General features: G+C 43.0%; 2 protein-coding genes across 10 annotated transcripts in view; both read right to left on the reverse strand.

Annotated features, from left to right (window-relative positions):
- The window catches only part of frmd3 (FERM domain containing 3), a 43,582-nt gene that overhangs the window by 16,887 nt on the left and 11,624 nt on the right, over positions 1-15,071 (reverse strand). The window lies entirely within an intron of this gene.
- Positions 3,488-14,016, reverse strand: LOC115247498 (uncharacterized). Of its 6 annotated transcripts, none has more exons than XM_029829335.1 (8): positions 12,208-14,016; positions 11,907-12,063; positions 11,250-11,804; positions 7,859-7,975; positions 7,541-7,646; positions 5,198-7,256; positions 4,825-4,968; positions 3,488-4,594 (listed from the first exon to the last, which is right to left on the reverse strand). In XM_029829335.1, exons 6-8 carry the CDS (start codon positions 7,227-7,229, stop codon positions 4,374-4,376), a joined length of 2,397 nt encoding a protein of 798 aa, XP_029685195.1. In that variant the 5' UTR covers positions 7,230-7,256; positions 7,541-7,646; positions 7,859-7,975; positions 11,250-11,804; positions 11,907-12,063; positions 12,208-14,016; the 3' UTR covers positions 3,488-4,373. The 6 variants fall into 6 exon arrangements, with proteins under 6 accessions (XP_029685195.1, XP_029685196.1, XP_029685193.1 ...); XM_029829336.1 differs by having other exon boundaries at positions 5,198-7,646; positions 12,208-12,354; positions 13,087-13,142; XM_029829333.1 differs by having other exon boundaries at positions 5,198-7,646.

The following is a 15,071-nucleotide window of genomic DNA, read 5'->3' on the forward strand; positions in this document are numbered from 1 at the left end:
CAATGCTTGTGGGAAACCCAGCTTTAGGTACCGTGGATGTCCCCTAAGACCTTTCTAACAGCAGCAATTAGTGTCTGCTGAAGCATAACATCCTGATTGGCCGACTCAGCATTATTGCGACATGTGTCGAAGCTGTAAATCAGGTGTGTGCTAGCGGGTGTAGCTGTGCTTGCCTCCATGCGTGCCTGCCTGCCTGGGACCGATGTGTTAGAGTGTCTGTGCGCGAGTGTCCGTTTCTCTTGTGTGTGGACGTGTGGTTTAGCTGCAGCCGCGCTGTTTCATCTGAGCAGCACACTGATGGAGGAGCGATAACAGGGCCCGGGTGGAAGAGATGACCACAGCCGAGCTGTAGACCGTTTCAGGGCAGATCATCAAATATCACCCTTAGTCTGTCTGAGCAGACACTTGTGGGCAGAAGTGGAGGCGCCAAGAAAGAAGCGATGGAGTGATGCGGAGTGAAGAACAGCCAAACCGCGAGGCTAATCAGTTGGAAAGAAAAAGGCTGATAAACTGGACACAGCAGACAGGCAGTGATGGGGAGTTGGGGGGGGGGGTGAAGAGTCTATGTCACGTCCAACAAGGGCTGGATACATATTTTATACATCCAAAGGCTTGACATTAAAAATTAACCCTGTCATCCTGTCGCTACATGATCTCACCTAATGAAGGCAAAGTGCACTCCTCTCTGGCTGGCCTGAACACACGCACACAGACACATGCATGCATGCACACAGACACACAGACACACACACACACTGTAAATAGAGTCTAGAACACATTTAGTTTCGTAAAGTGCAAAGTGCACTTGAATTGTACGCTTCGATGTTTCCCTCCATGTTTTTTTCTCGATAAAGTGACCTCTTAAACCAGCCGAGACAAATAAATGGGAAAAATAGAAAACCATCAACCTACTAAATATAACAATACTTAAAATCAATTATTCATCCCCACAGCGTAAATCGTTAAGTGTAGTGAAGTGAAGTGAAGTGAAGTTTGGAACCTTAATAAAATATAGTGCCACTTCTCCGGTAGCACCATTCATGCTAAGTGTAAATGCTAAAGCTTATCAGACATGAAAGTATAAAAGTACAACTATGTTATTACATTAAACCCACTGGTCGGATTAAGGCGAAACAATTATATGTTGAACTGGGAAGGCCTTTGTGATCCAACATTACTTGAAAATGAGCCAAGGAGACTCATGTTCAGAGGCTAGCACCCTGGATGTCCCAGCCCGCTATGGCACGCCATGTTGTTTAATTAATATGCATCCCAGCTCAATTATGACCGCTCCTTATCGACCAGCACGATTCATTTCACAGCACCCTGAACCTAATTAGCTCATCTGAAACGCTGTAATGGGAGACAGCATTACATTTATCCAAACGTTTATCTGCATTAAGTGACAGAAACACATAGTATAGGACTTTAAAGCTGACAATATCCTTTATTGGCAAGCAAATCTATTGAAACACAAATATGCCACTCTGGTTCATGGGTTTCCTCTGATATCACAGCAGTTTGTCCTGGTGGAAATGAAGAGTCCAGTTTTAGGTTTCAAGTTGATCAATCAGCTTATTTATCTGCCAATGAGTTTAACATGTAAAGAGGCTTTTTGTAGGGGTGTCCAGTCATTAAGAACACGGCTAAGGCTGAATTTCTGAGGGGTCCTTGCCTCCAGCCATGCCTCCCACACCGTTTATCAGCCAAAGCCACCTTTGTCTTGTGCCTGAATGAGGAAACTAAAGTCGTCAGCGTTAAGGACAGATAAAGGCCCAGTGGGGTAAATCAGGGTGGCACCTACACAGATCTGGATTTCTATCGATCTCGTAAGCTGCATCAGAGAAGATGAGGTTGAACCGCTGACCCTTGCTGGCCGTGTCTTTCCGTTAGCAAGCAAACGAAAGTCAATGAAGAGTAATTTTGCTTTGTGTGTTAGAAAATTCCAGCTCGCTTCCTTCTTCTTTGGGAGGTGAATCAGAGAGAGGGCTGCCCTGGGTTGATGCATTAGCACATTAGCCGATACTGGTATTATCTTCACATATTCCAATACTATAATTGGAATTAGCTGCTTATTGACATTACATGACACCGCTGTGAGCATCACTCATGTGACCTTGATGTAGGTGACACGTTATCATCACAGGCAGCTGGCGCGCAGATGATTTAAAACGTGCGGCGTGCAGTCACGGCTCAGCTAATCAGCTCAGAAACAGAGCTGTAAAATATCTCCGTGAGCAACGGCGATGATGATGGCGCGCAGATGAGGCGGCCGCACTGACGCAACTGTCTAATGTTTCTCACAAAGAGGTTTTGATTTGCTTGGACAGCGTTTATGTTCCTGCCTGTGTGTCAGTAAAAGTTCATACAAACCGTGCAGCCATAATGAAATTAAACACGCTGCATTCTGGGATTTTATTGCATCAGCTGTGTGTGTGTGTGTGTGTGCGTGTGTGTGTGTGTGTGGCCTCTCCCAGCAGCTATGAAAGAAATATGATATGAAATATGACCTGACAGCCTCTCTAACTGAAGCTGGGAGCAATACGCCAAATCAAAGTAATGCATTATAAAAATAAAACTGCTGGATTTGCCTTTATAGACCGACAATGTGCCATCAACGTGATGAGCTCAAGGTACGGGGCGACCATATTGGTTATCTAATGCTGATATCAGTGACCTTAGACCTCCCCTCGTCCTTCGACAGCTACACCTCACATTCCAAATACTATTTTTCTTAACTCCCAGTGTTTTTTTTTTCTTTTAAACCCTCGCAGCTCTTGAAACAGGACCGAACATTTCATCCTATTCCTCTTATCATCCATCTCGACTCTCCTTTGATGTCTCCCGGCCCGCCCTCTCTTCCCGCCTCTCCTCTCCTCTCCTCTCCTCAGAAAGTCAGAAAGAGGGGATTATGTCTCTTTAGTCATTTTTGGATGAGCATCAAAGAGGCGCCGGCGAGGGAGATAAGAATAGAAAAAGGGATGCTATTTATAAGCACATCTGAAGAAACGCGCACATGAGTTCACAGCAGCTTACACTCATCAGTCCATCCACACCAGGAACTCTCTCCCCCATCATTTCTTTTGCCTCCACCTCTCCTGCCTTGTTTTAAATCTGTCTGCTCCTGTGTGTTAATTATTTCATAAGCCTGCAACATAGTCACATCAAACGTGAGCAGTCGTGCCTCATCACCATCTCTCACTTCCACGGACCCATCCTTCATCCTCTCGGACTTGAGCCCGGTCCGGTGGTGTAAAGTCGCCACGCGTGCGGTCGATGTGACGCCGGAATATCTGAACCATGGAGAACAAGTGGATGCATTGGAGGAAAATGTCAGCTCACAAAGTCTTTAAATAGAATACAGATGGTCCCCACAGGAATAGAAATAGACGCTCCTTTAGGATGGATTTCCAGGTTCCGGTCGCTGCAGAGATGGTTGTCAGATGTGATGAATGAATGTCTGCGAATTGTGTGCGCACAGACACACACACACACACACACACACACACACATACCTACTTAGACGACAATTGGGAGCGGATGAACGAACACCCCACCTTTCCGAACCCAACTTTCTGAATGGTTTAGAGAGAAGGTGCGAACATTTTTGGATTCAGAAAAAAATCCTTAATACCAAAATCGTTTGATTTGATTTTTTAAAGCCTTTTTTCTGCAGTCTGATTTTTAACAGCAGTTTGGGGACAATCAGGGACAAACCTTTGGGGACCTTGATTATACACATTTCCTAATATAAGTTATCTTTGGGGTCTTATTTCTTTTAAGTCAGTTAATTATGATAGTCAAGTTTGAATTGGACTTTTTGTTTGTTTATGGCAAATGGCCACTATAGAGATTCATGTCAATGCAGGGCCAGAGCTTCCTGAAATCAGTTTAATGCTCACTGAAGCAACACAAAACAGAACGATAGTTGTACCAGTAATTATAAAGTGTTCCAAAAAAGAAAAGGGGATCCACGTGACCTGCATGTGGATCAGAACACAGGTAATACCAACATTGGGCTTTTCATAACAAAATCAACAATTGCAAAATGAATTCAAAACAATTACAGGCTCTCCAGCTCTGAATTATGTCCTGCTGCTCCTAGAGTCTTCAGGAAAGTTGACATTTATGTAACGTATGTATGGTAGGTATGAATGTATATATTGGTACCTCCCCCAATTCCAAATGAATGACTACAAAACAGCTGAAATCAAATGACTATGAAACACAGCTGACATCACCAAAACATAACACCTCTTAGAACTGTCAAGGCAAGAAATAGTCTGAAAATTAAGTATTAAACAGAAAGTTGCTTAGCTTACCTTATTGAAAATTAACATGGTGAATGAACAAGGATAGAAATAGGAAAGCTTTTAAATGCTTGTTTGCCTCTTCAGGGCAGTAATTCTGTTTCTCACATAGTGTTTTACATCCGTCCAGGTTCGATCTTTCAGAGTCTCCGATTCATTTTGCAGACAGAGCATGCAATCGTGCTTGGCAGGTACTGTGAATGTTGTGATGAAGTTCATCAGGTGTTTCTCCACTGCCTGAGCTTCTTCTGTTGTCCATTTACGCCTGTGTCTCTCTGCTCGTACTGTGAAGAAACAAATGAAGATTTATGTAATAGTGTAAAATGAGAAAAGCATCAAATATTCAAGACAGATCTAAGCAGACAAACACATGATCATCTGTCTCTGAGAAATGACTGAGGATCTTCTGGTTGTTCACACCCTTGTCTTCCTATACGGATCGCAATGAAAGGGTACAATACTCAAAGAGCAAAGGATAAAATCATCATTCTCTTTGGACGTTGGAAGTTATAACCTGGTCTAGGTTGAGTAGCAGCAGGTGCTCGCGCCAAAGATGCAGGTGTGTCTGTGACAGGCAGTATGTTCTCCATTTCAGTGTTGGTACACTCTTCTTCAGAGGTGTCACTTGAAGGTGCTTCATTGGAGTGTGTCACTGTCTCTAGGGGAAAAAAAACAAGACAATGAGAAAATATTCAAGCTAAAATTAACTTACGAATCCATAAATTTACAGGCACAAGTGAGTAGGGCACTTGTTAAAAAAAAAAAAAAAAAAGATAAGTAAAACTGTTTCAAAAATGTAAATGTATTTAGACAGCTGCTAATTTTAACCATGTGTTTAGGCTTCCTTTGACATCTTATTGTAACTGGATTAAAAATTAAGAACAAACCTTCGGGGTCAATTTCGATATCCTCCAGTGTCATGCCTTTGTACTTTGACACAGTCCCCCCCTCCATAGCCAGCAGCACTTTGCTCATTCTGGCCAGCTGCAGCGTTCCTTGAGGCAACCGATAATACTGTCTGTGGATGCGAATATCATGGCCTAAAAAGTCAGCCAATTGATCACAATCATTTTCCTCAAGGTTCAGGACCTGTGACATAGTTGCAATATGTTTTCGAAGCTTTGTTGAAGTCAGTGCCTCAGGATGTTGGGCACCACATAGTTGAGTAAATTTTTTAAGACACTCGCCCCCTCGATAGGCTGACGATGCTTCTGGTCTTCCAAACATGAACACATTATCACTGGGTACATGGCACAGCTCTCGCATCTCAACTAGCAACTCCATAGCCATCACCATGGATGGTTTTAGGAGGACAGGAACCATCCTACCCCTTTTCCCTCGGATTTCGACTCTTGTGAAGTACTCACACATTTTCTTCTCAAATGGAGTCAAGCAGATAGCCACATCATCATGCAACACTGACTTGTCACGGGACCTAAAGGCAGTCAGCAACATTCTTGACACCTCTCCTGCTCTTCTCCTGTTGAATGTAATGGCTAAAGCAAGCGTTACTTGAGCTAGGGCAGCATAGTTTTCTGGAGTGGGAGAGATTCTCAGCATTCTCTCTGCGACACTTTGCTGTTTTTCCATATGGAAGTTTAACAACTTCACATCTTCTGCAAAAGGTAGAATCTGTGGCATATTCCATTTTGCCTCTTTTAGGGTGTTTAATGCTGCAGAGGAGATGAACTCCTCCCATCTGCTATCATGTATTGATCTGTACCTTTTGGCATATTCTGCCATAACATTATCACCCATCATCATAGCATCACTCTCAACTATACTGGATATTTTTTTTAGACTGTGGCCAAGCTTGAGTGCTAAAGACGGGGTTTGATAAGCATTGGTTTCAGGATTGTATCCTGCCGTCTTCTTCACTGCAGCTATTACATGTGGGAAGTTCTTAGGAATGAAAAATTCCTCCAATCTCTTGAGTGGCGTAACTTTTTGAGCCTCGAGGACCAGTCTTCCAACTTCTCGCATCTTTTGCCTTATGTAGTCCTCATTATTCCCTTTATTCTTCAGTTTGTTGAACATATATTGTCCCAGTTGCAGGATGCAGTTGTCTTCTTGAACAGCATGTGACACTTCATCATAGTGCATTTTTGTTAAAATTTCCCGGAGGCCTTCACTAATCTCAACGCTGACAGGTGTGGTCAGAGCACACAGAGATCGAACTCTCTTTCGGCCAGCTTCAGGTGCATCCTTTCTTGGCTTCTCGTGACAGCCTTTCATATGTTTCCATAATGTCTTTTTTGAGTAAAGACCTTGGCAATATGCACAGTGAATAAAATCCTTAGCATGTCTGATCTTCTTTGTTCGATATCGTACAACAAGATGTCCTGTTCCTTTTCTCACTACATCTGTATTGTGAGCAAAGTTTCCCCTGTTCCTTAGAGTGGCAAGGCGAACTTTCCTTTCTTTGGAATTCTCTGGATAATAAAGTGCTTTTGCAACCTCCGGTTTATTGCGATGAACAGTTTTGAGATGTCGTGAGATTTTTGATGTTGGCTTGGAACAATAAAGGCAATAGTTCCTCCTGCCAGTCACATGATGATCTTCATCATTTGAGGTACACATTATTTGAATTGAAGGGTCTGCTGTCTCTGGGCTGATAGATGAACTGACTTTCTCATGACGGAGTGATGAGTTCCTCTTTCTCTTTTGGCCGATTGTCTTTTTCCCTGTTGGTCTATACTTCCTTCTTGTGTAGTCTTCCTCAGTACTACTGTCTTTGTTTCGGCTGAGAGCTGAGCTGCTTTCTTTTACTGAACTATTATCAACTGGCATTAATTGAAGCCATCGTAAAGTCTGTAGTTTGTTTTCAGAAGACAGAAATGTACTGTCATCAGAGCCAGATCCAGTAGAGTCAGGGATGTAATCAGCATCACTGTAGTCAGTATGACTACTCTCATCCATCGATTCAGCCGAAGTATCTTCTTTGGACTAAAAGAAATAAAAATAATCGATTCTTTTCCACATTTGATTGTACATTGATGCCATACAATAATGCCAATGTAGACAAATCAGCATGATTCAGGCAGTGAAATACTAAAGTTTAAACAATTCAAATCAATTGAGAATTTGTTTCAAGTAATGCAGTATTTTTTTTTTACTGCAATTTGAATTGAAACTGCAGAACTGATTAACACATTCAGATTGACTCCTTGATTCCCTTCATTAATTAGGGCCAATAAATAATTTTCATGATGAGAGATGAAGAAAACCACCTGACTTTGTCCAGATTTTAGTTTTGGGTTAAACTCATGAGTTACTGCATGAATCCATGAAATTTACATTTCTGAGAATTTGGCAGTAGATGGTAGTAGCTGAAACCTGGTAATTGAAAAACATACAAACAATGTTATAAGTCATATACCACAATTAAAGTAATTCAAAAGAAAAATGCACATAAAATTAAAATGATCTTAATTCACCAGTTTCAATATCTTTTTGTATGACAACTAAAATGTTTTTAAAAGGTTGTATTAAAATACATAAAGTAAAAATGAAGAGAGAGGCCACACAAATACCTAGATGATACTCACATTATCCAACTCTTCTAGCTGTTGATCAAGCAGCGCACGCTGGTGCAAAAGAAAGGCACGCCGCCTTTCAATTTGAGTTTGTTTTTTTCCCGAGTTTAAGGTGCTACACTTTAATGACTAATGGAAAAGATTGAACAAATAAATTATGTTAATTTCATCTAATTCCAAGTACTAGTTACATCATTATGGTTAATCCTACAGGAAAACCATGAAGAAAACTTACTGTGTTGCCATTGTAGGGTGAAGGCTCGAGACATTCAGAAGGAAGCAGCGACTGATGGCTGCTGTCCACGTCCTCATCCAATGATGGAGTGGTCACAGGGCAAGAGTGAACCTGCAGTTGTAGAAAGGGATTAATACAATGTTTGTGAAACCAATATTAATGATGGCTGACATGTTCTTCTCAAGATAAAGCTGCTTAGACACCAACACCTACGGCTATCCTACTAATGGGGACACTTACACACACACACACAACACACTTTCTCATTGAGCCAAAGTGGGGACACTTGCGTGTTTAGATGCAGTTGTCAACCTGTTGAGGTCTATTATAAGGATGTTGCTCTGAGCAAATACACCCATATTATCTGAGACACCCTCAGAGACATGGTAGCACTAACTAGAGATGAGAGAAGCCATCTGGATTTACAGTGTGCTCTCATATGTCCACTGATCAGGTGGTGACCTCAGCATAAACACAAGACTAAATGATCAGATATGATCAATAGTTACCAGCTACATGCATTTAGATGCAAAGTCACTTACTGTGTTGCCATTGTAGGGTGAAGGCTCGACACATTCAGAAGGAAGCAGCGACTGATGGCTGCTGTCCACGTCCTCATCCAAGGATGGAGTGGTCACAGGGCAAGAGTGAACCTGCAGTTGTAGAAAGGGATAAATACAATGTTTGTGAAACCAATATTAATGATGGCTGACATGTTCTTCTCAAGTTAAAGCTGCTTAGACACCAACACCTACGGCTATCCTACTAATGGGGACACTTACACACACACACTTTCTAGTTGAGCCAAAGTGGGGACACTCCTGTATTTGGACCCATCCCCCACCAATACACCAACGTATCCGACAACTCGGGACACTTAAAACACACTTTCTAGCTGAGCCAAAGTGGGGACACTTGCGTGTTTAGATGCAGTTGTCAACCTGTTGAGGTCTATTATAAGGATGTTGCTATGAGCAAACACACCCATATTATCTGAGACACCCTCAGAGACATGGTAGCACTAACTAGAGATGAGAGAAGCCATCTGGATTTACAGTGTGCTCTCGTATGTCCACTGATCAGGTGGTGACCTCAGCTTAAACACAAGACTAAATGATCAGATATGATCAATAGTTACCAGCTACATGCATTTAGATGCAAAGTCACTTACTGTGTTGCCATTGTAGGGTGAAGGCTCGACACATTCAGAAGGAAGCAGCGACTGATGGCTGCTGTCCACGTCCTCATCCAAGGATGGAGTGGTCACAGGGCAAGAGTGAACCTGCAGTTGTAGAAAGGGATAAATACAATGTTTGTGAAACCAATATTAATGATGGCTGACATGTTCTTCTCAAGTTAAAGCTGCTTAGACACCAACACCTACGGCTATCCTACTAATGGGGACACTTACACACACACACTTTCTCGTTGAGCCAAAGTGGGGACACTCCTGTATTTGGACTCATCTCCCACCAATACACAAACCTATCTGACAACTAGGGACACTTAAAACACACTTTCTCATTGAGCCAAAGTGGGGATACTTGCGTGTTTAGATGCAGTTGTCAACCTGTTGAGGTCTATTATAAGGATGTTGCTATGAGCAAACACACCCATATTATCTGAGACACCCTCAGAGACATGGTAGCACTAACTAGAGATGAGAGAAGCCATCTGGATTTACAGTGTGCTCTCGTATGTCCACTGATCAGGTGGTGACCTCAGCATAAAGCTTAAACACAAGACTAAATGATCAGATATGATCAATAGTTACCAGCTACATGCATTTAGATGCAAAGTCACTTACTGTGTTGCCATTGTAGGGTGAAGGCTCGACACATTCAGAAGGAAGCAGCGACTGATGGCTGCTGTCCACGTCCTCATCCAAGGATGGAGTGGTCACAGGGCAAGAGTGAACCTGCAGTTGTAGAAAGGGATAAATACAATGTTTGTGAAACCAATATTAATGATGGCTGACATGTTCTTCTCAAGTTAAAGCTGCTTAGACACCAACACCTACGGCTATCCTACTAATGGGGACACTTACACACACACACTTTCTCGTTGAGCCAAAGTGGGGACATTCCTGTATTTGGACTCATCTCCCACCAATACACAAACCTATCTGACAACTAGGGACACTTAAAACACACTTTCTAGCTGAGCCAAAGTGGGGACACTCCTGTATTTGGACTCATCTCCCACCAATACACAAACCTATCTGACAACTAGGGACACTTAAAACACACTTTCTCATTGAGCCAAAGTGGGGACACTTGCGTGTTTAGATGCAGTTGTCAACCTGTTGAGGTCTATTATAAGGATGTTGCTATGAGCAAATACACCCATATTATCTGAGACACCCTCAGAGACATGGTAGCACTAACTAGAGATGAGAGAAGCCATCTGGATTTACAGTGTGCTCTCATATGTCCACTGATCAGGTGGTGACCTCAGCATAAACACAAGACTAAATGATCAGATATGATCAATAGTTACCAGCTACATGCATTTAGATGCAAAGTCACTTACTGTGTTGCCATTGTAGGGTGAAGGCTCGACACATTCAGAAGGAAGCAGCGACTGATGGCTGCTGTCCACGTCCTCATCCAAGGATGGAGTGGTCACAGGGCAAGAGTGAACCTGCAGTTGTAGAAAGGGATAAATACAATGTTTGTGAAACCAATATTAATGATGGCTGACATGTTCTTCTCAAGTTAAAGCTGCTTAGACACCAACACCTACGGCTATCCTACTAATGGGGACACTTACACACACACACTTTCTAGTTGAGCCAAAGTGGGGACACTCCTGTATTTGGACCCATCCCCCACCAATACACCAACGTATCCGACAACTCGGGACACTTAAAACACACTTTCTAGCTGAGCCAAAGTGGGGACACTTGCGTGTTTAGATGCAGTTGTCAACCTGTTGAGGTCTATTATAAGGATGTTGCTATGAGCAAACACACCCATATTATCTGAGACACCCTCAGAGACATGGTAGCACTAACTAGAGATGAGAGAAGCCATCTGGATTTACAGTGTGCTCTCGTATGTCCACTGATCAGGTGGTGACCTCAGCATAAAGCTTAAACACAAGACTAAATGATCAGATATGATCAATAGTTACCAGCTACATGCATTTAGATGCAAAGTCACTTACTGTGTTGCCATTGTAGGGTGAAGGCTCTACACATTCAGAAGGAAGCAGCGACTGATGGCTGCTGTCCACGTCCTCATCCAAGGATGGAGTGGTCACAGGGCAAGAGTGAACCTGCAGTTCCACATAGAAATAGACCTGAAGAACACAGCTGCCACAAATCCTTTGCCACTTTAATCAGTTTTATATGGTAGAATTTTGAATATATAAGAATCGGTGTAAGATGAACTCATACTTTAAAGGTCTACACATTAGAAGAATGATGCATTATAATGTGTACATCACTTGTCTATGGAACATTAATTGCAACTTTCTGCATTTTTTTCCGTATTATAAACTAGACGATGGTTTAAAGGTTACCATACCTGTTTGCGCCATGGCCAGTCTGAATCGCCATAATTATATGTAACTTCTTCCCCTGCCATAATGTCTCTTATTGCAAAGAGACACAGATGTGGCATTCCGTTCACTGCAATTGTCCGCATTTTACAGTTTGGGATAATGTGCTCATCATTCACTAGTCTCCCAAGTGACTGGTCCTCCAGAGATGCATCAATACTATTTTGGAAGAATTGCATTAGGGCCAAACTTGAAGCTCTCTTGACTAAATTAAATTCTGAAATCCAGCAACTGTAGACATGGCATGTTTACTCATCTTACCAAAAATATTTCCCCTTCCATTGAAAATCAAAAAGAAATGTTGCTTCAGTACTGTTGTAGGTATTGGTGGCAGAATTGTCTAAAGATAGGAGTTTTCCTTTGTACTCCAGAACAAAATCTCCTTTGCTGAATGGCACTGAAGCAAAAACACCTCGCCCTTTGAGGAAAAAAAAAAATACAAACAAGGATGTTAGTGATAAGCTTGTACCAACCAGACCAGTGGTACATCCACTACACTGAAGCTCACTTTGAACACCACTAATGCATGCAGGTATGGAATAAATGGAAATGGAAAACTGACCTTTGTAAGAGCTGACAAATACCTCCCTAAGACCTGCCTTGTCAGTTTTACATTGTATATGCTTTTCTGCATCATGTTGTGGATTCAACCGTGGCTTCCTCCTGGAAGGATTCTTTAAATTGGAGCCACCATCAGCCATTGCTAAATCTGTTCACAAAATAAGTTTTTTGCACAAATTTAGGTCATCAAAGTGGTATTCCAAGAACTGTTCACAAAATTCTATTAACTTTATTTATGAACAAATGCAAACTCAGACTAAGAAATGGATTTACATATGGATGTAATATCCAAAGTTATAAACAGGGTATAGTTGTCAAAGTTCATACTGCAACAATTCTAAATTAAGCTACATAAATAAAATGCAAAATTAATGTATAAAATGCCTCTACTGTGCTCATTAGACGTAATCCAAGTGTGCTAAAGCATCTAATTTATTTAACTATTTTGTGTTTTGCATGCTCAACGCATATCTCTGAACCACGTAATTAAAGGGCCTTTAAAGGGCCTTGCTTCGCTCAGTTCCGGTTGAGTACGCGACACATTAAGATTCAGATTTGCATCAACTTTAACAAAACGATAGCAATGAGTTGTCTAACCTGGTCCATTTTATGTGACGATCTTCGCCAAACGTGCGGATGGTCTATAATCAATTTGACAAACATAACCAAGTGCTGACGTAGGGAAAATGGCACGGCCTAACCGCGGGTATGAAGTGGGTACCTGGACTGACCAGGCTGCACGTGAATCGAGCTCAACCGATAACGAACTAGCTCAAGATGTTGGTGTAAACGCTGATTTTATGTGTGCTCACATTATCCACTAACCCCGAAAGTATGAGGTTTTTAAGTTCTTAGTTCGCGTGAAAGGGTCTTTAATTACCTGTCTTTGTCGCGCTGATTCCTCCCAACTGCGGTGCCTCCAAATGAACGAGAACTTTCGCGAGATTTGATCAAACCAAGTTACGGCAGGGGTGGGGGTGGGGGGTGGGTTGAGGAAGGCTTGGCACAGGAAATGGAAGGTGCCAACTTGCGATATCAGTTATTGCAATACTGTATATAAAAACACATTACTGAAAAGGTGACACTTTACAATAGACCGTATATTTACGTATAAACGTACCTATATAGCTCAGCCAAAGTGTGATCATGAAGTATTTGGATAAAATGGGGAAAAAAAATGTTTTTAATGTATTTTGCAAAGCAACTGGGAAAGCTAAAACATACAGTTTGTCCATCACTGTTTGGGCACCAGCAGGCCTTTTTAAGAACAAAGGTCAGTCAAAAGATGGCTGTAAGGCCTTCATTGAACCCAGATAATCTTACCTTTTCCCATTTTTTTCACAAAAGCATTCACCAAGAGGGCTGAAATTTATTTATGTTTTTTTCAGATAGACATATTTTTTAGATAGATATATTTATCAGCGGGAGGTGCAGAGCCCATATGGAGAGCACCGGGCCCACTCAACCTCCTGAGGGTGCAACGTCGGTGAAAATATTAAAAAATCCCTTTTTTCACTTTGCAATTGTTCTGAAGTGCAAATCTTCACAATTTTTAACTATGCTGTCAAGAAAACTGGTTCAAGTTGGTTACATCTTGCAATGTGCTTCAGAACTTTGTTTCATTTTATAGGAGTTGTATTGTGATTGGATTCAGCAAATATCATCTTTGGTCTGAAAAATACCCACACGCCAATTTTTAAACCATTTTTTACCAAATGGCAGCCATTTAAATTTTAAAATTTGACATTTCTAAGTGTTGATGGCCATAGGTGAGGACTGGGGTGTAGATCGACTGGTAAATCGAGAGCTTTGCCTTCCGGCTCAGCTCCTTCTTCACCATGACGGATCGGTTAAGCGCCCGCATCACAGGCTGAGGAGTGTGATCCCCCTATAGTTGGAACACACCCTCTGGTCCCTACTAAAATAGGGACCACCACCCCGGTCTGCCAGTCCAAGGGCACTGCCCCCGATGTCCACGCAATGTTGCAGAGGCGTGTCACCCAGGACAGCCCTACAACATCCAGAGCCTTAAGATACCCCGGGCGGATCTCATCCGCTCCCGGAGCTCCTCCACCGGGCAGCTGTTTCACTACCTCGGCAACTTCTGCTCCGGAAATTGGATGGTCCACCTCCTGGTCATCTGACTCTGTTCCACCTTGAGGATACGTGTTGGTAGGATTGAGGAGCTCCTGGAAGTATTCCTTCCACCGCCGGATAATTGCCCCAGGAGACATCAGCAGCTCCCCACGCACACCTAACACGGTGTGGGCGAGTTGCCGCCTGCGGCCCCTAAGGTGCCGGACAGTTTGCCAGAATCTTCTCGGAGCAGACCGAAAGTCTTCTTCCATAGCCTCATCGAACTCCTCCCATGCCCGAGTTTTTGCCTCCGCGACTGTCACGGCCACAACCAGCTTAGCCAACCTGTACCGGTCAGCTGCTTCCGGAGACCCACAGACCAGCCATGACCTGTAGGCCTCTTTCTTCAGCTTGACGGCTCCCCTCACCTCTGGTGTCCACCATCGGGTACGGGGATTACCGCCACGACCAGCACCAGCGGCCTTGCAGCCATAGCTCGCGACAGCCGCCTCGACAATGGCGGAGCGGAAGATGGCCCATTCCGCCCTCGGAACACGATCAAAGCTCTGTCGGAGGTGGGAGTTGAAGACCAGCCTGACGGGTTCCTCCACCAAGCTTTCCCAACAGACCCTCACTAAGCGTTTGGGCCTGCCAGGTCCGCGCGGTGGCTTCCCCCCCACCTGATCCAACTCACCACCAGGTAGTGATCAGTTGACAGCTCTGCTCCTCTCTTCACCCGAGTGTCCAAAACATATGGCCGCACATCAGCTGACACGACTATAAAGTCAA

This window comes from Takifugu rubripes, chromosome 21, assembly GCF_901000725.2.
Source record: "Takifugu rubripes chromosome 21, fTakRub1.2, whole genome shotgun sequence".
NCBI lineage: Eukaryota > Metazoa > Chordata > Actinopteri > Tetraodontiformes > Tetraodontidae > Takifugu > Takifugu rubripes.

Bases quoted from the DNA above. Each gene is read 5' to 3' on its own strand.
- LOC115247498 (XM_029829335.1), bottom strand. From the start codon at position 7,229: ATGGATGAGAGTAGTCATACTGACTACAGTGATGCTGATTACATCCCT. The intron at 4,969-5,197 runs GTTTGTTCTTAA...TTTTTCCCCTAG, and splicing joins TATCGAAATTGACCCCGAAG to AGACAGTGACACACTCCAAT. The intron at 4,595-4,824 runs GTTATAACTTCC...GTTTCTTCACAG, and splicing joins TGCTACTCAACCTAGACCAG to TACGAGCAGAGAGACACAGG.